We start from the raw sequence: 24,249 nt of genomic DNA, 5'->3' as shown, positions 1-24,249 counted from the left end.
TTTTTTCTGAATTTTTTTGAGTGAAATTTAGCATCGTAAAACCGCGTTTTTCAGTGAAAACCGATCGTCATTTCCTTGTAAAAGTGTCAGAAGATTTTCTTTTTGAATCAAACGGCTAGAATGAGGATTAAGTTCGACTTTGAGTGGGCATTTATTGATTAAAATGAATTAGTCATCACTTAAATGTGTCGCCGGAATGCAACATATAATAGAATTGCATTGTATAAAAATTTGAGATTCGGTTCATGTATAAAAATTCGACTAATAATTATTTTTTTCATGTGAAGTGAAAATAACAGTGTGAAATTCAAATTTGAATATTTTGAAAATTTTTGCACAGAAATTCCTATCGTATTTTATTATGTTTTAGCACAAAAACGATCGAACTCAATTCAAATCATTACATCTACTCGAATACATTTTAGATTTCCAATATATTTCATCTATATGTAACTTTTAACACTCATTAAATCATTTACAAACTCATTAGGTATTTATATTTTTTGATTCAACATTTATATATATTTCAACATCGTTTATATGTTATGATTACACAGTTATTATTTATTCCAAATATTTTACATTTTATTCCAATTTTTATTTCGTTTATGATAATAATGAAATGAATATTGAAGATAAAACCTATATTCATATTATTATTTGAGTAATTGTTTTTATAATATTAATTCATATTCGAAATAAACGACAAAAAATTGTTGAAGAATCAAAATATATTCATAAACATGAAGACAAAACAATTGATTTTTCGGTTGAATATCCTAATAATGAATTTTTATTCATGTTTTAAAATAATGAAATTTTTTGAAGAAATATATATCGATATACAATTGTTAGGTTTATTTCCAAAAATTGCCAGGGAGTATTTCGGCAGGAAGAGGATCATTGCAAAAATTCAATATAAACAAAGGTAATCACCAAAAATCCGTACGATTATTCCAATGGCTTATTAACTATGAAACATTATATGATTAATTTACTCAGCATAAAAGAATGAAGAAAACCTTTACATTATTTAATAACTTTACTTAATTTAATTTTCAATTAGTATTTGGTCGGAACCAATAAAGCTTTTTTTATTCCTTTTGATGACGTCTGATAAGCGCAAGAGTCAAACCATACATCACAATGAAGATAATATCAAAAAGTTGGTATCACTTGAAGAAATTATTTTTGATCTAAATTCTGAAAATATTACAGAAACAACACAAACAATATGTAAATTATTTGATCAAAAATACACATATACTATTTTTTCTACTGTATGTCGTTTAGTTTATTCATCAATTGTTTCACAAATGAAAGATTTTAAAATTTATTTTATATTTTTAAGCAAATTAGAAGAAGAATATAAGAATAAAAAGAAATATCAGATAATGAAAATTTTTGCTAATATTCTAAATTCCACACACAAATCTCAAGAATCGTATTATCTCCTAGAAAAAATTTTGGAAGAAAATTTAATTGGCTTTAACATGCTAAAACAAAATTATAATATATATTTTGCACATTACATGAAAATTGAAAAATTATATGAACTAAAAAGAAATTTCAACAAAAACAATGCATTCTTTCAAAACATCGAAGAACTTTCAAAGAATAATTGGGAACTTCATAAAAAATTAATTAAAGAAGGAGTTAATCCGAATGAAATCTCAAAAATAATTCGGAATGACGAAATTGAAAAACTTCAAGAAATATCATCACAAACAAATTTTAATTTTAATCAATATGTTATACCATCACTTTATGAAAAATGTTCATTTATTAATAAAGATAATGTTTCATTAATTGATTATGCTGCATTTTTTTCTGCTATTAAATGTTTTAAATATTTACTTATAAACGGTGCAAAAGTAAGGAAAACAGGTAAATATGCAGTTGCAGGTGGAAACATTGAAATAATTCATTTGTGTGAACAAAATCATTCATTATTTAAAGGTGCATATAAAGCAGCAATTGAATATCATCGAAGTGATATCTTTAAATATATATATGAAAAGAAATTAGAAAAAGTTGATTATTTAGAATCATTATCACTCAAATGTATTGCAAAAAGCTCTTATGAAATTTTTTCATATTTATCCAAAAAAGAAAAATTTCAAATAACAAAATATTTCATTTATAACGTAGCTCTAATAGGTAATCTATTAATTTTACAAAGTTTTTACGGAAAATATAATTTATCAAGTTCAATAATTGTTTCATGTGCAAGGTCAAGAAATGTTGAGCTTCTCAAATACATTCTCAAATGTAATGAATTTAATATTAATGCAAAAAATGTTTAAATTTTATGCATAAAATTTATTTTAATAATTTTATATTCCAAAATAGTATTTGAGAATCATTTAAATTATTTAGAATATTACTTCCGTATTCATCTGAAAATGGTTATACGGAAATAGTTAAATTACTTCTTGAACAAGAAGGAATTGATATTAATGCTAAAGGTATTTGATTGTTTTAATTAGAATTTATTTTAATAATTTTACATTTCAAAATAATATTTAGAAATTATTTAAATTATTTAAAACAGCACTTATTAAAGCATCTATGTATGGTCATACAGAAATAGTTAAATTACTTCTTGAACAAGAAGGAATTGATATTAATGCTAAAGATATTTATTTGTTTTATTTGAAATTTATTTTAATCTTTATAATATTTCAAAATAATATTTGGAAATTATTTGATTTATTTAACACTGCACTTATTTATGCATCTTTAAATGGTCATACAGAAATAGTTAAATTACTTCTTGAACAAGAAGGAATTGATATTAATGCTAAAGATATTTATTTGTTTTATTTGATATTTATTTTAATAATTTCTAATTTCAAAATAATATTTGGAAATTATTTAAATTATTTGAAACAGCACTTATGAATGCATCTGAAAATGGTCATACAGAAATAGTTAAATTACTTCTTGAACAAGAAGGAATTGATATTAATGCTAAAGATATTTATTTGTTTTATTTGATATTTATTTTAATAATTTCTTATTTCAAAATAATATTTGGAAATTATTTAAATTATTTGAAACAGCACTTATTTATGGATCTAGAAATGGACATACAGAAATAGTTAAATTACTTCTTGAACAAGAAGGAATTGATATTAATACTAAAGGTATTTGATTTTTTTATTCAAAATTTATATAAATAATTTAGAATCTAGAAATAATATTTGAAAATTATATATATATATTATTTTGCACTGCGCTTAATAAAGCATCTGAAAAAGGCTATATAGAAATAGTTAAATTGCTTCTTGTACATCAAGAAATTAATATTAATGCTAAAGATATTTATTTCTTTTATTTATAATTTATTTTAATAATTTTATATTTTATAATAATAATTGGAAGTTTTCTAAATAATTTAATACAGCACTAATGTATGGATCTTTAAAATGTCATACAGAAATAGTTAAATTGCTTCTTGACCAAAAAGGAATAGATATTAATGCTAAAAATATTTGAATTTTTAATATAGAATTTTTTTTAGTAATTTAAATTTTCAAAATAATATATGGAAATTATCAAAATTATTTAGCACAGCTCTTATTTGGGCAGCTAAAAATAAACACATAGAAATAGTTAAGTTATTACTTGAACATAAAGGAATTGTTATAAATGCAAAAAATATTTATTTGTTTTATTTAATATTTATTTTAATAATTTAAAATTTCAAAATAAAATTTGGAAATTATTTAAATTATATGAAACTGCACTTATGTTAGCATCAAACAGAGAATATACAGAAATAGTTAAATTGCTTCTTGAACAAAAAGGAATTGGTATTAATGATAAAGATATTTATTTGTTTTATTCATTATTAATTTAAATAATTTAATATTTCACTTTAATAATCGGAAATTATTTATATTACTTGAAACAGTACTGATTAGTGCATCCAAAAAAGGTAACATAGATATTGTTACATTACTTCTTAAACATAAAGGAATTGATATTAATACTAAAGATATCTTTTTCTAATATATAATAATTGTTTTAATAACATTTAATTTTAAAAGTTGATTTGGAAATTATTAAATTTAATTAATACACCACTTATTTGGGCATCCGAAAAAGGTCTCAAAGAATTAGTTGACTTACTTCTTAAACATAAAGGAATTGATATAAATGCAAAAAATTTTTATCTATTTTGTTTAAAATTTGTTTTAATGTTTTAATATTTCAAAATTAATAATGGAAAATAAATCAATTATATGAAACAGCACTTATGATTGCTACTGAAAAATCACACATTGACATAGTTAACTTACTCAATGCAAAGATAACAAAGTCCAAACAATGCACAATCCAATAAAAATTCATGTTTATATTAAATTTTGTGATGATTTCCTTTATACACAAAAAATGTTTATTTCGACTCATTCTATCGTTGGATTATTCAATTTTAAACAGATCCATTACGGTTAAAAGTGTCTCTGCTTGGCCATTTCTGTTTTATACCAGCGGATGGACTTATGTTTGCGTCATCCTTAGAAAAACAGAGACACCTGGGGTTTACAGTGCTTATAGCTCGTGCGAATATGCTCCTTAGCCCCCTATATCAATTTTTGTTTATCCATGTTTAGATATAAAGTTCTATCTTCAAAGCTTAAGCTCCTTCGCAATAATTTTTTCTCAAGGAAACAATAGACTAATTTTAAGGAATAACCATCTTATTGAGATTAAAATATATAAATGAAAATTAGTTACAAAAGATTTTTTATAAAACAAACAAACAAAAAATGTATTACTGTATAATCTATAAGCTGGAAAGCGCTTGAAGGAGAGGATCTTTTTCGAAATATATTGGAACTTTTATATCCTGTTTATCATAATTCATGTCATACTTCACACGCGGTGGTGAAGAAGACTTTTCCTTTGGCTCATTTTGTGAGAAATTATCCAAATCGATGAGACAAATATCTTTTGTCAATTTTTTAGATTGATCATTTTCTTTAATTTTTTGATATAAGGCGTCCACCACATTTGTATTGTTTTCCAAAACACCGAATGAGTATTTCTTTGTTGGAGGTAATTTATTTGTTTTAAATATTTCGATTACCCATTTCGGAGAAACAATTTCGATGTTAAACTTTTTTGCTTTTTTCGTTAACGATCCATCCAAAGCTTCCGTGACAATTATATTTGCTGCTCTTGTTGCCTTAAAATGGACAGAAAAACCAAGCGTTCGTAATCCTTCGGATAGTTCAAACTTTCTTATCTCGTCCAACTTACAAAGCGCTATAACATATCCATTAAATGATTCGGATGGCATTGTATAGTTAAAAGGTTTATATACAATTGAACTTTGTTCAGATATTAGTTTTTGATCTGAAATACAACGCCAAACCCATATCGGAGTTACATAACGGACTTGGTTGTGCCCAATATTATATAGATTTGGAACTATATAAATATTCGGATTATCATCAAATTTGCCAGAATTGAATTTGATGGCTTCGGTGAGAATGTCAATGAATTCGCTGCATTCGGAATGTATTGCAAATGAAAAATTTTCAAATAAATTTGTTTTGTATTTTTTCAAACACCAAAAATTTAGTACAAAGGAACTAATTGGTGTCATCTGTAGCGACTGATGAATGACCCATTCGGGTTTGACAATAGGAATTGATAATTTAAGAGCAAGTTTAATTTTTTTGGTCATTGATAATTTAGATGCAATGAGAATGTTCGTCGTGTCACTAAGAGAATCAGCGTATTTCCCTCCGTTCTTGTCTATAAGTTGCTTCATTCTCTCTGAATACGAAGGATCTAAATCACTGGAAGAAAATTCAAGTGATGAAAAACGAGGTATAAGAAAATCTGTATATGGAACGAGCTCCAATTTTTCATAACATTTGAGGAGCCAATCAATGGTTACAAATTGAATTTGATCAATAAAATTTGAAACTTTTGAAGATGGAATTGGTGATGTCGTAATTAGCACATCCACAAGGTTTGGGTGATTTAATGTAACAAATTCACCGCCAAGTAGAGTTGTCATTTTTGAAATTTTTACGATATCTTCTTTTGGGATTGAATAAACAGATACCTTAATAGATGTTAAACAAAGAGAAACACAATGCGTTGTGTTTGCAGGTAAGTAAAATTGAAACTTGTTTTGTCTGATTAAATCTTTCAGAACATTTGGAGTGATAAATATTATTTTTTGGCCAAGATTTGATACCACTTCATATTTAGTTCCAACATGAAGCGTTTTTGTATCCCCAAATTTTGAAGTTATTCCTATGCCAGGCAAGATTTGTTGAATTTCAATTAATATCATATTTTGTTGATTGGATAAGGAAGATGAGATCCAAACATTTTTCGGAATGAAATGTTGCATTGTTAAATTTGTCTTTAATTCCATATAAATATATGTTGATATGTTTTGGCGGGTTTTAGGATGTGATTTTAGGGTTTCATTCAATTATTAAACGGCTCCAAAAACGTTCAAAAATTTTTTTTTCAATTCTGCTCACAAAGTCGCAGTTTAAGTTTCAAAAAAACATTAATCAATTAGATTTTACCTCAAAAAAATATAAATTCATAAATCTTTATTTTTTTTTTCTTTCATGAAACACTTTAATTGATTAAAAGATAAGAAGATCATCATTTGTTCTTGTTAGTCTTTGAATTAATTCTTGCTGTTCAGCTTGATGCCGTGCATTCATTTCATTGATTTGGTTTCTTTGTTTCTGAAGTAATTCGGTATAACTTGGATCGTCAATTTCATCGCCACTTGATTCATCATTGCCAAGTCTAGCTGCTTCAATCTGTTTGTTTATCATATCTTTCAGTTCTTTTTCTTCTTTTGGAGTTAAATTCACACTTTCTACTAAATCTTTCACAATATCATCAATATTATCATTTTTGTATCATAAGTAAAATCAATTTGAAGATCTTCATTATCTTGATGTACAGTAAGATGTACTTGAACTTGATCACTTTCGTTGGTCATTTTTTTTCTGTTCTAATTAAAATTTTGTGTTTATTGTTCGGGGTGACCTAAAATCAGGTAAGAATTTGGGGCACCCCATACCATTTTGTTGAAAATTTTTGAAGATGGAAGCAAAATTATTTAGAAAGAATTGTTTCAGCTGTTTAAAAAAAGAGGCCTTGTGATATTATAAAAATGATAAATTATCGTTTAATTGAATGTCTTATTTCTTGCCCTTCTTGGAAACACGAGCCATGTAGAAATCAAGCTCTTCACCTTCAAGGATATAACCATCAGCACGACCACATTGACCTGGACGTGATGCAATGGCAGCAAGAACACGACCTTGATCAAATTGAGAAACTAAGTTGTTAGCAAGTGGTGCTTCATTAGCGAGTTTTTCCCATCTTTGTTTGACTCTTTCGCTTACGTTTGCTGGTTTTTCGTATTGTGAGCGACCAAGTCCTTTGCCATAATGACGTTCATACCATTGCTTGAATGGAGCAGAATCAATGGAAACGATGGAGCCCTTTGTAAGTGTGTTTGTACGGACGAATTCGTTATCTGATGGGTGATAAACAGTTGAAAGGATACGTGTTTTGCGTGAAACGTTTTCTGAAGCCCATGAGAATGTGCCATGGTCAAGACGGAGGGCCCTACGCTTGTAGTTACCACCACGTGTACGAACAAGATGGATTCTCTTTTCACCGATACGTGTGTTAGCTGCTGGGCGGCCGACTGCATGATTACGCTTGTTACGCCATGCGACTGAACGTGCGCCTGATTTTGCGCGCTTAAGATCTCCCATACGTGTGATACCCATTCGGAAAAGGAAGGGCCAAAACCGTTGATTAACCGTCATTATGGGGTACCCTTCGATTAAATAGTTTATGTAGTTAATATTTCATATAACATTTCTATAAGTGGATGCTTAATATTGTAGGTCAAACAAGTCAATTTGAGTTTCCAATATCAAATTCTATAAACCCTGAAATTCCTTTTACTTTAGCAATGGCACCACCTGAACTTTCCCCTCTACAAATTTCTCATTATAAAGATGAAAGCATTTCTTATTTCACAGAACATTCCGTCACCGCAAACCAAGTTCGAAGGAGACACCAAATCCGAAACCCAGCAAATCTTTTAACTTCACAATCCCATGTTTCTCCTGACCTTTTTCATCCTTCATGCTTAAATTCAGAAGAGCCTGTCACCAATATCAAAGACAGTGATCTACTCATAGCTGTTGGTCAGTCTCTTCGCTCTCACAAATATGATGAAATTAATCAAATTTGTGAGTCACACAAATCCTCAAATTGTTTAAATATTTTCAAATTTATTGGTTTTATATCATCTATAATTTCTGAAAGTGATGAATATGAAACCAAATTTTATGAAGATATTTCTAATTTAAATATGTGTAAGTCTGAAATTCCACATTATACACATTTATTAGATGAAATCCACTTAATTTCTCAGACAGATTATCCAACACCTCTTATGGAGCTTATCCTTGGAGATATCACTGATTTGCGCCATGTCTTCAACTCAGGATTTCACCTCATCCCTAAACTCACTTTTTCTGAGACAAACCTCCCGATTGACGATAGCAGCAGCGGGCGGTTTTTGGATGCGATTTCCCAATTCCGAAACAACCTTCCACCTTTAGAGCCAATAGGAGAAGGAATTAAAATCATGCTAAAAGAACCTCTTGCGCCACAAAGTACTACTCCAATCTTTCCATCGCGAATTCGACCAAAATCAAATCAGAAATCACGAAACAGAATCATTCCGAAGTCAAAGGAGGAATCTGATGTACTCAAGTTCATAGCTAAATCGAACTGGCCTGCCGCAATTAGTCTTGCAACCGAAATGATCGAAAAGAATCCAGATGATCCAGAAATTTACCTTCACAGAGCATTTGCGTTAATCAATTGTTACAAGATACAGGATGCAATCCTTGATTGTACAAGATCTCTCAAAATCAAGAAAACAGATAAGGCACTTCAGATGAGAGCTTCTTTCTGGCTTATGCTAGGGGATTCTGAAATGTGTAAGAACGACTTAAATCAGCTTGAAAGCAAGAGTAATCTCTTGTCTGTTCCACCTCAGAGAAATCAAATGAGATCATTTCCAAATAACATTTCAACTCAAGGAAATGGATATCGCAAAGGACGAACGAGATGAACAGAAAGTTTTGTTTGAATAAATTTTAGATAAATTAACACATCTATTTTATTTACCGTTAAAACCGATCGTTCAAAAAAACGCAATATAAAAATTCATCACTTACATTTGATCCAATCAAATCATTGGATGAAAAAGCAGAAGACATTCATGAAAAAAGACCTCCACCTGTAGTGATTGGTGAAATTATTAAACAATTAAGTTTAGAGGTCAACGAGATCACCATTAACACAATTGTTGAAGCACTAGGAAAACTAGTAACATGCGTTTCATCAGGTACTTCACTTAATCCAGAATATTTTTTCAATTCTATATTTTTTATATTAACAAATTTATGCATCTCAAATATTCCTTCAATCATAACAAATGTTCTTCAAATCCTACAATTAGAATTTTCATCGAATTTTAAAGCCCCGTGCCTTATTTGTAATTTTTCTTATTTCGATTTTTTAATTCAATTCATACATCATGAATCAGAAGATATTGTTTTTTTATCTCTTAACTGCATCAAAAGTTTTTGCAAAGGAGATATTCAGAATCGTGATTATTCACTTTCAATTTTTCCAATACCTCAACTCATATCTGAATTTATAATGAACGAAGACATTTCATTTGATATCCGCTTAACATCATTTGAAATTTTAGTTGTCTATTCATATTTTGGGATTCAAGATATTGAGAATTTTAATATAACATTAGATTTCACGCGCACAATTTTAGAATCAACTTCTGAATACTTTCATGCATATTCCTTATGGATTATCTATTATCTTTCTAAAAAATCAAACAATCCAGAGCCATTTATTATTCAGCCTCCATTTCCATTTTTGGTTGATCAATTTCTTTATTCATCAAATCCATCAGAATTAGTCCCAGCCTTAAAAGCAATAAAAGTTATATTTAGTACTGGCTTGCAATTACAAGAAGACTCGTGGAGGAACTTAATTAGTCTCCTTCTTCATAAGGATTTTAACGTTAAAAAAAATGCATTCAAATGTTTCAATAAGCTCATTCAAATTTATCCTATTTCAGTTAAAAGTGTCATTATGAGTAATTATTTTGATGTTATTGAAAATATTTTTGAAAGTGGGAATTTTAATAGCAAAGTTGAAGCAACGAAATTAACTTTTAGTATATTTGATCTTAATGTGGATTTGGGCATACTTAGGCCAATTTTTAAATCCTGTGTTAAATCAATAATATCTTTTCTTGAGTTAGAAAATGATGAAATAAGTATAAAAACACTAAAACTTTTAGGAACAATTTTATCATATTTTAACCGGAAATTGGAATTCGTTTCTGAGGAAAAAGCAGAATTGATTCAAGAGTTGTCATCTTCGGAAAACGAAGAAGTTGCAACGCTAGCAAATCAATTCATTGATGACTTCTTCCCGGATGAGTTCGAAGAGCCGGTCTTCAATAGGGTTCAGTTCCAATGGACTAGTCCGCCAATAATTGCAGTAAATGAACCAATTGAAGAAATAATCCCATATCGAATGAAACTTTGGGTTCATTGAAATATAAATTTCTTTTGTTTAAATAAACAATGTTTTATATTTTCTTTAGCAAACATTTTAATTTAACAACATGATAAAATCTTTTGATTAATAATTATTTTTATTTATTTTCACAAGAAATTATTTTTAAAAGCATGAAAAATAAGTGTTAAACAATATTTCAAAACTTTCTCATTTTATATTAAAAAAAAAAAATTATTTACATGGAAAATAACATTTAATTATAATAATTTACAAAAAATCTTCTTCACCGATATTTTTATTTTCGAGCGTACTACTCCTTAATGTGAATTCGCCGACACTTGGAGCGCTTCTTGTTATTACTAACGAAGCTACTCCATTAACGACTGTCAGTACGGAAAACAAAACATTTTTTACTGATTCGAATGCGTCAAAATTCGATGTGATAATTGAAAAGAAAAATTCGAGAAACAAATGTAATATAAATGGAGTACAGTACTCAAGAGCATTAGGTTTCATGGCTATAAGCTTATAAAGGCCAAAGAGATGGAGTGTAAGCCCAAATATATACATTATAGTCGACTCCATTGTGATAAAATATTTGTTCTGTTTAATTGAATAAAATAATGCAGATAGTGAAAAACCAAGTGAAGAAGCTAAAAGCCTCCTCTCCTTAAGTGATATAATGAATAAAATTATAAAACTAATGATGTACACAAAATATGAAACTATTTCTTGTGATTGAATAATTGAATCTGGTGATAGGATTATTAGAAGGAAACAAATAATAATTATACTGAGATATCCCATTTTTAATGGTTTTTTAATTGTTTGACGTGATAAAATTAATGTGGGTAAAATTGTCATTAGTAGAGGAATTGAAACATTAAGATTTGACACAAGAAGCGGGTGGATTAGACGACATGAAAATGAAATGATTAAATTTGACACTACTAGAACAAAAACTCCAAATATATATGATCTCCTAAATATAAGTTTTAGTGGCGAAGCCATTTGTTGTGAGTTTAATAGAAGAAATAAAGAAAGAACATGAATACAATGCCCAAAAATTGTGATGAAGGACCCAAAAAAAAGAGATCCTAGCATTTGTCCGGAAAAGTGACAAACACTTCACTTCATAAATTTTTGTTTATGTCGAAAATAAAACCATTAAATTATCGATGACATAATTTGTATGATTCAAACAGGTTTCAACGAAGTAAAGCATTCAATATTTCTTTCCACAAAAAATGATCCTCGCTCAAGTATTTCTTGCTTTTTCATATTCATATTCAAATAATGTCCTTCTACAAAAGGAGAAAAACATGCATGTAATCGAGGAATTTGGTTTTATTAGGGGAGGAACTTTTACTTTTTCAATCATTGGCTTAAAATTAGATGGTATTGCCATTCGAATATATGAACAAGAACATTATCAACAAGTAAAACGCTCAATTCAAAAATCAATATGTCAAAGCAATTTCAGTATTCCATCTGATTATCAATTTATTTATAATCCAATTAGTTATAATAATATTTGGACAGGTGAAATAACTGAAGAAGGCAACTATGTTGCAGTTATATCCAATTGTCAAAAAGCAACATTTTCCGTTCAATATACATTTCGTAATAAATATACAATGCTTGATCGACGAGAACTTCTAATTCCATACATATTTCTTGGGAACAGTTATCTTTATCCCTTATTTTTACTTTATTGGATCATTAACATCATTTTGCATCGAGAATTTTTCATCACAATTCATTTGATGTTAGGCGTATCATTTGTCCTTATGTGTCTTGATTCCATTTTCATGACCCAATATTGGCTTGATTTATCGTCAGATGAAAAGTTTGATTTTTTCCATATTTTATTAATACAATTTTTCCACATTATCACAATTTCCTTTTTTTTCGCAGTTAACAGTTGTCTATTTTTAGGCCATGGAATATATCGTGATGGAATATCATTTAAAGATTTTATGTCTTCGTTTAACATCTGTTTTTTATTTTTTGGGATGAAAGCTGCTGTGTTTTATATCGACGATTTGATCATATGGCTTCCGATCACATTTGTCTTAGTAAATATTGCGTTATCATATATGGAAATAGTTAATACCGGAATTATTATTTCCATTAATATGCTCGGACAATTTGGAGAAAATGAAAATTCTTCGGAATCGAAAAAGTTTAATTTAATTATCAAATTCGGAAAACAATTTATAGTTTTAGTGCTTTTAGTAATGGTAATCGTTTTGTATAATATCTTTAATAGATTGTGGAAATCAACTTGCGTGTTTTATGAACAAGTGTTTTATGCTGTGTTCGTTTCGTTGGATATTTATTACTTTCGATTAAAGAACGAGTATAGAGGTGAGGAAATAATTAACAATGAAAATAATTTCACTATAGCGAATATGAAGGATCCGGTTGAAGATGAATTGGTGATATTATCCAATTTGGTATAGAATTAAATATATGTTTGTTTGTAAATTAAATATATAACCAATTTTTTTTTTTAATTATTAATGTGATAATGAAATGTTTTTTATGTTTAGGTATTTTTTAAAAATTAAACTATGTGAAAAGTCAAAATAGGAAAAATTAGAATAAAAAGAATATTATTAAAAATGTTTTCATATTACTTATATAAAAATTTTTATATTTACAATATTACTCTAAAACTTTATTTTTTATTAATATCAGTTTTTTATCACACTAAAGAACATTAGATACGAAATGATATTATATATAACATAAGGACTCCTATTATTACAGCTATAAAGATAACAAAAAATTTGAATTTGAGCTTCCAAAATATTCAAAATAATTTAAAAATATTATTAAGAAACATAAAACAAATTAAATAAATCCGAAATAAAATAAGTAAATAATCTTATCCATAAAACTAATATCTTTTTGTTCAAGAAGTAATTTGATTATTTCATTATAACCATATTTAACTGCATACATAAGAGCTGTATAAAATATTTTAAATAATTTCCAAACATTATATTAAAATTAAAAATTATCAAAATAAATTCTAAATAAATGATATAAATATCTTTAGAATTAACATCAATATCTTTTTGCAAAAGAAGTAATTTGACAATTTCTTTATAACCTTCTGCAGATGCAACTATAAGAGCTGAATTAAATATTTTATATAATTCTCAAATAATATTTTTAAATATAAAATTAATAAAACAAATTAAGAATTAAATATATAAATATCTTTAGTATTAATATCAATTTCGTTTTGTTTAAGAAGTAATTCAATTATTTCGGTGCAACCATATAGCGATGCATATATTAGTGCTGTTCTAAATGTTTAAAAAAATTTCCAAATTATATTTTTAAATTTTCAATTATTTAAATAAACATCAAACAAAATTAATAAAAATCCTTAACATTAATATCAATTCCATCTTGTTTCAGAAGTAATTTAACAATTTCTATGTAATTATTTATTGATGCAAGGATAAGTGATGTCCAAAATAATTTATATTATTTCCAAATATTATTTTGAAGTAAATTAATAAAATAAACATTACAAATAAAAATTAAAAATTAAACAAAGCAAATAAACGCCTTTAGTGTTAATATCTACATCTTTTTGTTCAAGAACATATTGAACAAGTTCGATATTTCCAGATTCTACAGAGAAAATTAAAATATCATTTGGAATATGATATTCATTAAGAAAATGCTTTAGAAGAAATATATTTCCAATTTTTGCAGATTCATTAATAATAGAATCATGAATTTCCATTCCTTCTTCAAGTAAAAATGAAAATATTTCATAGTTATGATATAGAATACATTTAATTCCTATTTCTTCTAAATTGATTTTTTCTAATTTATTTTCATAAATATATTTAAAGATATCATTTTTATGAAATTTAATTGCTGTTTCATATGCATCTTTAAATGAAGAATTATTTTGTTCACATATATGAATAATTTCAAGATTTCCACTTGCAATTGCATATTTACTTGTATTACTTAAATTAGCTCCATTTAACAATAAATATTTAAAACATTTAATAGATCCAAAAAATGCTGCATAATCAATAAGCTTCACACCATACTGATTAATAAATGAACATCTTTCATAAAGTGATGGCACCACTTCTTGATCAATATTAAAATTTGTTTGGGATGAAATTTTTTGAAATTTTTCGATTTCATCATTTCGAATTATTTTCAAAATTTTATTTGGATTATGTCCTTCTTCAATTAATTTCTTATGAAGTTTCCAGTTATTCTTTGAAAGTTCATCATAATTATCAAAAAAGTTTTTTTGAACTTCATTCATACACATATCAAAAAAATAAATTTTGAGTTCTTCTTCTGTAACATAATGAGCGAAATATAAATTATGTAAAACTTGTGAATGATTGAGTTCAATAAATTTTTTCTTAACCATATTCTCGAGAATATAACTAGATTCTTGGGTGTCTTTGCTTAAAAGAAAATCTTTAAACACATCTATAAATTTTGATTTGCATTTGCCATTTTCCTCAAATGTTTCAATTTCTTTTATTAAATTTAAATATAGATCAATATCATTCATCATCGTGATAGGAAATGCATATATCATCTGACTAATAATTAGATTATAAGAAAATGGATATTCATCAACAAATTTGTTCATTATCAAACTTGATGACTGAATAATATTTTCTTTACACAATGCAAAAATTAGTTGCTTTAATGATGTGAGTCTTTCCCATTCATTTTGAATTTTTTTATTTTTCCTTTTTTCCATGTTGATTTCACATGATATTTTATTTCACATGTCAAAATGTATCGTAATAAGCTTGTTATAACTTTTTTGTATAGTTTATCATCATAGATTCTGTGCGTTTTGATCGTAGCTCGGCACCTTTTTGGTTCAAAAAAATCCATTAAATGTAACTCTTCAAGTTTGTGTTCACAACATGTCTTTTACATATATTCAGATATTGTAAACAAAGCCCAAAAGTATATGAAATTGCTCGTAATGAACCTTTAAGTTTTTTTAGGTGAAATCCTCAATCAAGATTATGATGAAACTGCATATAAAAAAATTCAATGTCTTAAACCAGAAAACAATGGTGATGATGGTGGTAAATATGTACATTATTAAAATGTTGATGAATATCATGAACCATTTAAAAAACGTTGTTTTCATTTTGGGATCTCACATTTTTTTTTTTGATATCCGTTTCAATGTTGATGTATGGTAATAAGAGTTGACTTTTATGTTTTAATATAGATTTTAAAATTGTTTTCAACTTAAAGATGTCACAATTCTAAGTACAGTTTCGATCATTAAAACCATTTTTTCCACTGTAGCTTCCTTTTTTATAAAAATTTCCAAGGGAAATCAATATTTTTATAAAAATTTTATGATGCATCACACCATGTAGTGAAATGACCTTGACTTAAAATGATTTCCATTAAGTCACTATAGGCTATAACATAGAACATTGAGTCGGTACGTCATTCGGTATTTTTGTTTGTTCAATAGCAATTTTATATCTTAATAACTACACATTCCCATTGGCGTGACTAGGCACAGCATATTCTCCTCGAAAAGTATGGCAAATGGCATAATTTTTATGTTAAAATTGAGAAATCATAATATTTTTTATTAAGATCAAAAATTTCGAAAATTATTTTTTTGACAAGAAATTTTCATTTTTTTGTGTCTCACCTTACATACACTTCAGTGGTGAGAAGTAAACGTCCTCTGCAACTTTTTGATTCATTTACACTATGACTTTTTGTAATGTTTACGCACTTACTTTTAATGATGTGATAAAGTTCACTTTTTGTTAATTCTCATACAAAATCGTTATTCGTAACATTCAAATTTCAATGGTCTGACCATTTATTAATGTTCACTATTTAAATTTGAGGTGTCGGCGATGTAAACTCGCTGAATCCTGCCTTGTTTCCTTTCCTCTTCTTCATTACCACTACAATGATCACCACGACGATCACTATCACCACCACAGGTATTGTCACTCCGAGTATTATCACCAATGTCTTTGAGTTGGATTTCGGTCCAGCTGGACATACAGTGCTGAGTCCGACTACTGCATTTAGTCCGCAGAATGTTGTTCCGTTATAAGTTGTATCGACGTATGCAGTTGTTGTTGATATGTTAGAGAACGAGTCAGACTTAAATGCTGGCTGCTTAGCGCCATAGTAATAAATGCACTGAAGTGACGAACAGTTATGAAATGCTTTTGAACTAATGTTCTTTAATCCGGATCCTAATGTTACAGTGACTAAAGATGTGCAATGTGAAAATGCGTCAACGCCAATTGTTTCTGTAGCATTTGGTATGTCAATTGATTGTAATGAAGTACATTTAGAGAATGCTGATGATCCAATTGATTTAATTGTTTCACAAAGTATAATGTTTTGTAATGTGCTACAATATTCGAATAAATCTTGACGAATTGTATCGACTTTAGATAATGATAAATTAATAGAATTAATTTTTGTTTCATAGAATGCATATTCATCAATGTAACTAAGTTGTGGAGGCGATTGGTAATAACCTGTTTTATTTGCTGGGAATGCAAGTAATTTTGTTAAGTTCTTATCATATAATACTTTATCATTTTGATAGTTTGCATAATATGGATTCGATGCATCGACTTCAATTGATGTAAGTTTTCCACATGAAACGAAAAGACGTTTTCCAATACTTTGTACTGATGAAGGAATTTCGATTGTTAATAAATTGGTACAATTATAAAATGCAAATGAATCAATAGTTTTGAGACTTGTTGAAAGTTTAACTGTAACTAATGATATGCAACTTGCAAATCCATATATACCAATTGTTGTAAGGTTTTCATTAAATGTGACTTTTAAGTTATCACATCCGAAAAATGCAAATTCTCCAATTGTTTGTAATTTTGCTGGAAGTTGTATTGAACCAATTGAAACGCATTGATAAAATGCATTGTCACCAATTGTTTCTAAGTTATTGTTAAATGTAACATTAAGTTTCTTACAATTGAAAAATGCATCACCATTAATTGTCTTTAACTTTGATGGAAATACAATTGATTGAAGTGAAACACATTCATAAAATGCATAATCATAAATTGTTGTTAATTCTCCTTCAGGTAAATTAATTGTTTCTAAACTTTTACATTCATAAAATACATGCGAATTAATATATTGAAGTTTCGATGAGAATGAAATTGACTTTAATTTAGAACATTTATAAAATGCATAGTCACCAATTGTTTCAATATTTCCTTTAAGTTCTAATTCTAAAGAATTACATTCAGCAAATGCATATTCATTAATTGTAGTCAATTGTCCTTCTGAACCTAAAGTAATTTTAGCTAATTTTTCACACTTATAAAATAAATGTGAATTAATTGTTTGTACTTTAGAAGGAATTGAAACTGATGCTAAATTAGTACATGAATTAAATGCATAATGACCTATTGTTTCAACATTTTGTGTAATTGTCATTGATGTTAAGGAAACACAGTTAGAAAATGCATAAGATCCAATTGTTCTAATTGTATCACAAAATGTAACACTTTGTAATTTACCACAATCTTCAAACAAATTATCAAGAATTTTTGTAAGTTTAGATGCTGAAAAATCAACTGAAGTTAATTGTGAGTCTGAAAATACATATTTATCAACGTCAGTAATTTGTGCTGGTGTCTTATAACTGCCTGTTTTCTTTGGTGGCAAACATATTAATTTAGTAAATGATTTATCATATAAAACACCATCATTTTCATAATTGGAATAATTCTTATTATTTGCATTGACTTCAATTGAAGCAAGTGATGTACATCCAATAACAATTCCTGAGCCAATAGTTTCAACTGATGCTGGAATTACAATTTTTTCTAATGCTGTGCAATTATAAAATGCATATGATTCAATAGTCTTCAAGTTGTCTATAAGGGTAATTGTTTTGAGTGAAGTACAATGAAGGAATGTATTTGCTGAAATAAGTGTAAGTTTTTCATTAAATACAATATCTTGTAATTGCGTACATTCAGCAAATACAGACATTTCTATTACTTCTAAATCTGTTGGAAGTGTAATTGATTTAAGTGCAGAACAATAACAAAATGCACCTTCGCATAAAAGATATACAGTTGATGGAATTTGTATACTAGAAAGTGATGTACAATGTGCGAATGCATATTGTTGAATTTCTGTTAATGACTTATCTGTAAAAGTAACTGTACTTAAGCTTGAACATTCATAAAATGTGTATGAATAAATTTTTTGTATTTCTTTTGGAATTTTAATAGATTTTAATTGTTTACAATAACAAAATATATAACTTTCAAGAATTACATTAACATCATCGTGGAATGTAAAGGTTTCCATGCTAGAACAATTAGAAAATGCGTTAGCTCCAACATATCTCAAACTTGCTGAAGTAGTAATTGATTTAATTGAAATACAATTTCCAAATGCATTGTCACCAAATGTTGTTAAAGTCGAAGGAATTTGAATATTTGAAAGTTTAATACAATCATAAAATGCAGAATCACCAATTGTTTGGAAGTTTTCACATGTAAAAGTAATTGATTCTAAGCTATGACACCCATAAAATACATATGAATCAACAATCTTAATTAATGATGGTATTGATACAGATTTTAATTTAATACAATTTTGGAATGCATGTTTTCCAATCGTACTTAATTTGTTTGTAAATGTAATTGTTTCTAAATTAGAACATGAATGAAATGAATCCATATCAATAATTGTAATTGTTTCAGGTATTTCCATCTTAACAATATTTGAACATCCTTCAAATGCACCTTCATCAAGTCTAGAAACTTTTGTACCAAATGTAATTTGATTTAATGAAGTACATCTATAAAATCCATATGAAGGAACATTTTGAATGTTGTTGCCAATTTTAGCAGTAGTTAAACCGATACAATTAGCAAAGATATATTCATCAATTGTAAGAACATTATCAGGAATTTCTATTGTTTGAAGTGCATTACAATAACAGAATGCTCTCTTACCAATAGATGTAACTTTTGACGTAATTATTATCTTTGAAAGTGATTGACAATTTTCAAATACACTATCACCAATTGTAGTTAACTCTGTATCTAATGTAACATCTCCTAATTTAGTACAATTTGAAAATGCACCAGTTTCAATTGTTTTTACAGACTTTGGTATTGTAATAGTTTCTAAATTATTACAATAGAAAAATGAATAACTTCCAATATCTGTAACTGTTTCAAGGATATTAAATGTAGAAAATCCACAGCTTAAGAATGCATAGCTACCAATTTTAACTATATTACTTTCATCTGTTACTGATTGAAGAGCATAACAATAAGCAAATGTATAGTCATTAATTACTGTAATTGAAGATGGAATTTGACATTTGGTCATTTTTTCACAATGTTCATATATGTGTGTACCAATTGCTTTTGTATTCTTTGGAATTGAAGTTTCTATTAATCCTAAGCAATAATAAAATGCATAATTATTAATCAAATCAAGATTTTCTTCAGTAACTAATGTTTGAAGACTATAACAATGAGCAAATGCATAAGCGCTAATTGTTGTAACTGTCTTTGGTAATGTAAATTTAGTCATTTTTTCACAATGTTCATAAATATGTGTACCAATTTCTTTCGTGTTTTCTGGAAGTGAATTTTCAATAAATCCTAAACAATTATAAAATGCATAATCACCAAATGAGTTCATAAGTGTGCCATAATTTAATTTAGTTAAACTTGAACAATTAGCAAATGCGAAATTACCAATTTTTGTTACATTAGCTGGTATATCAACTGTTTGAATTGATGTACATTCTGAAAATGCATTATTACCAATAGTAATTAAATTAAATCCAAGATTAACAATATTATTCAAACCTGAGCATTTAGAAAATGCATAATCAGATATTGTTTGTAATTTAAGACCAATTGTAATTGATTTAAGTGATGTACATGATTCAAATACATGTGTTCCAATTGATGTAACTGAATTAGGAAGAGTTAAACTTTGTAATTTTGTACATTCTGCAAATCCATAAGTTCCAATATAAGTTATAGCATCATTGAATGTTAATGATGAAATTTCTCCACATTGATAAAATACATAATTTGTAATTTTTTGAAGGTTATTACCAAATTTAACTGTTTGTAAACCAGATAAATGGAATGCATAATCATTAATAGTTTGAATTTCATCAGAGAATTCAAAGTTATTTAATGCACTGCAATGTTCGAATGCATTATTTTCAATTTCAGTAACTTTAAGTAATCCATTTACAGTTTGTAAATAAGTTGTATTATAAAATGAATATAATCCAATTGCTGTAACTGAATCAATTACTTTAAATGTATTTCTTTTATTGCCCATTGGATAATACATAATTTTTGTTAATTCGTCACCAGTCTTTTCATAAAGTACTCCATCATTTTCATTATTGGAGTAATGTGTATTTCCTTCTTCAACATTAACTGTTTCAAGTTTATGACATTGCCAAAAGACATTATATGATTTAATGCTAGTTACTGATGATGGAATTGTTATTGTAGTTAAACTAACGCAATATTCGAATGCTAAGTTACTAATTGTTTCAAGTGCTTTATCAAGTGTAACTGTTGTAAGATCATAACAATTTGAGAATGCTGAATCATAAATAACACGGACTTTTTCGCCACATTTAACTGTTTGAAGACTTTCGCAATGTTGAAATGATGCAGAGCCAACTGTTTCTAATTTCTCTAAAAATGTAATTGACTTCAATGATAAGCAATACAAAAACGCATAATTTTGAATTGAAGTTAATTCTTTTCCTAATTGGACAATTACCATGTTTAGACAATAAGAAAATGCGTAACTTTGAATTGTAGTTACTGCATCTGGAATTGTAATGGACATTAATGTCGAACAGTTTGTAAATGCATATTCTCCAATTGAAGTAATTGTTGATGGAAGTTTGACTTCTCTTAAGCTGATACAATGGGCAAATGTTTGTGCATTTATTGAATTAATTGTATCCGGTACTTCAATTTGCTCAATCTTATAACAGCCGTAAAATGCTGACCCTCCAAGTACGCGAACATTCTTAGGAATAGATGCAGAAACAAGATTATGGCACCCATAAAAACATCCAATATCAATGGTTTCAAGAGTTTCTGGAAAAGCAATGCTGGCGAGGTTTGTACATCCAGAAAATGAACGTTTGCCGTAACTTGTAATTTTTCCTTGAGTTGTGATTGTTTCGAGTTTGTAACAATTTAGGAATGCGTTGTCACCAATTTTGGTGATGTCTGAACAAAGGGTACATGTTTTCAAATCGGAACTAAGATGTGTGGTTATATCTTCCAACGCCATTTTATTGGTATTTATTGTGAGGTCAGTGACGTAGGTATATTCAAAGGAATAAGAACCTATTTGACTGACGTTGGGGCCAATGGTAAGTTTGGTTAAACTCTGACAGCTAGAAAAAGCATGTTCACCAATAGATTGGACTGTATCTCCAATCTCTACTGTTTCTAAATAGTACCAAGAAGAGAAAGCATTGTCCCCTACCATAGTGGCAGGTGGTTGAATTTTAAGGTGTTTTGTTACTTCTTTAAATTGAACATAGTCACCCTCAATAATAGTTTTTTCATCATCAATAGTTAGGGTGCCATCAACAAATGCTGTGTTGGCGACACATTTTATCAATGCAAGCAGGCCAAGCAGCACCAGCATAGCACTTTAGCAGATTGAATTCTTTCAAATATCTAAAACACACAAAAATTGAATTAATACGATGGCTATTGAATTATTTTTTTTTGAACGCTTCAAGCAACTTTTTCTGGGGTATAAAATTTCTTTCCAAAAATTACAAAAAGTGATAACAATTTCTGAATATTCAGAATTTTGAATAAATGTTGCATTTTTAACCTCACACTTTTTGAATGAACTCTTAAAATTTATTGTTTGATATATCAAAAAGTGGATTTTATATACAATGGAGTTGTTGTTTCCATTCAAAAAGTGGGTATCGTCAAAAGTGGCGATTGTAGGTTCAGAATTCATTATCGGATAATGAATAGGATATCCTACAATGGTGACACTCACTAATAAATGAAAATATCTTGTCAAAAAATAGTTTTCGAAATTTTAGACCTTAATAAAAAATCGTCACCAATAATTCTCTCCTTTTTTTGATGTCATTTTCCTCTTCTTCTCTCTTTAAAGCACAGAACAGGCAAAAGAGATTGGAAATAACTAATAAATTAGAGAAGGAAATCCTGAACTTATTTAGTTTTTAGTTAGAATTTCGACATAAAACCGTAAATCTTTTGCCACCGTTAATGGAATGAAGAAGTTTGATTCACCTTTTGGTATCTCAAAATTGTCCATCAGATTTTTCTTGAGCCTTTGCACTGTTAATATATAGCTTAATTTATGCATATATAACCCAAAAAAAGTGTAGGTTGTGTCGATATTTGAAGTGTCACCACCTATTTAAGTATTTACATTTTACATTTCAATTCGTTTATCATCACGAATATCAATTCAACATTTTATATATTCCAACATCACTTATATCATATAATTCCATAATTATTATTTATTCCAAATATTTTACATTTTATTCCAATTTTTATTTTGTTTATGAAAATAATGAAATGAATAACAAAGATAAAACGTATATTTATATTATTATTGGAGTTATTATTGGAGTAATTGTTATTATTTCGATACTTATTATAATATTAATTCGTATTCGAAATAAACGACAAAAAATTGATGAGGAATTGAGTTATGTTGAAGAAAATGAAAATAAAAATAAAACGATTGATTTTTCGATTGAAAATGATATTGAAGAAGATTTCAACGAAGACAATTTTATTGTTGAAATATGAAATAAAACGCTTAATACTCATTGCCAACACATTAGAATTATTTAATTTGTTTTTATTAATATTTTTACTAAATCCATTATTCATGTTTGTGGTATTCAGATATAAACATCACACTAGAGAATGATATATTAAAAAACACATTTTTATTTTTTCTATATTTATCTAAAAGATTAATCGCCTCTCATTGCATTTTTATCCATGGTATTGAGGGTGATGTTGTATGTATGACTCAAATTGAATTTTCATATTTTCTTTTCTTGAAATGGAGTTTCTCAATTGATTTTCAAGAATAGGTAAATCATGCGTGATAAGCACAGAAGTTTCTGATGCAACACGTTCTACATCTAGACCTGGAATTGATATATTAAGAAATTGTGCTTCAATTGCTTGATCTAATTTTTGTCTAATAGGCATTTGATTAAGTGGCGTGTTTCCTTTCTTACTTGCAATTACAGAATTCCTATATTCTGATGTTGAACTAAGAAAAGATAAATAAATTGGATCAAAACAGACTTGTTTTTTAAGACCTTTATATATCAATGACTCTTCTTGCATTTGACGTATTTTTATTTTTTGAGCTGAAATTGTATCAAGTATCATTCCATCACTTGGAATATCGATTAGTTCTGGTTCATCAATATTTTCTCGAATATAATCATAAATTTCTTTTTGATGAAGCAAAATAGAATTTTGTTCTTCATTATGTCCATGG

General features: G+C 27.7%; 3 protein-coding genes across 3 annotated transcripts; 1 reads left to right on the top strand and 2 right to left on the bottom strand.

The window, feature by feature from the left end:
- Window positions 1-7,199: 7,199 nt before the first annotated feature.
- GO595_003594 (40S ribosomal protein S8-B) lies at window positions 7,200-7,799 on the bottom strand (the record flags this gene model as incomplete). Its single annotated transcript, XM_067916631.1, has 1 exon — window positions 7,200-7,799. The coding sequence occupies one exon, from the start codon at window positions 7,797-7,799 to the stop codon at window positions 7,200-7,202; it is 600 nt and encodes a 199-aa protein (XP_067776260.1).
- A 188-nt stretch (window positions 7,800-7,987) lies between these two features.
- Window positions 7,988-9,163, top strand: GO595_003593 (Heat shock protein sti1-like protein; the record flags this gene model as incomplete). Its single annotated transcript, XM_067916630.1, has 1 exon — window positions 7,988-9,163. One exon carries the CDS (start codon window positions 7,988-7,990, stop codon window positions 9,161-9,163), a length of 1,176 nt encoding a protein of 391 aa, XP_067776259.1.
- A 7,373-nt stretch (window positions 9,164-16,536) lies between these two features.
- Window positions 16,537-22,374, bottom strand: GO595_003592 (leucine-rich repeat domain-containing protein; the record flags this gene model as incomplete). The annotated part of the gene is made up of 2 exons (XM_067916629.1): window positions 16,537-18,758; window positions 19,458-22,374. 2 exons carry the CDS (start codon window positions 22,372-22,374, stop codon window positions 16,537-16,539), a joined length of 5,139 nt encoding a protein of 1,712 aa, XP_067776258.1.
- Between the last annotated feature and the right edge of the window lie 1,875 nt (window positions 22,375-24,249).

Source organism: Histomonas meleagridis, assembly GCF_020186115.1.
Source record: "Histomonas meleagridis strain 2922-C6/04-10x chromosome Unknown contig_21, whole genome shotgun sequence".
In the NCBI taxonomy this organism is placed as follows: domain Eukaryota; phylum Parabasalia; order Tritrichomonadida; family Dientamoebidae; genus Histomonas; species Histomonas meleagridis.
This window is presented reverse-complemented; position numbering and strand designations above follow the sequence as displayed.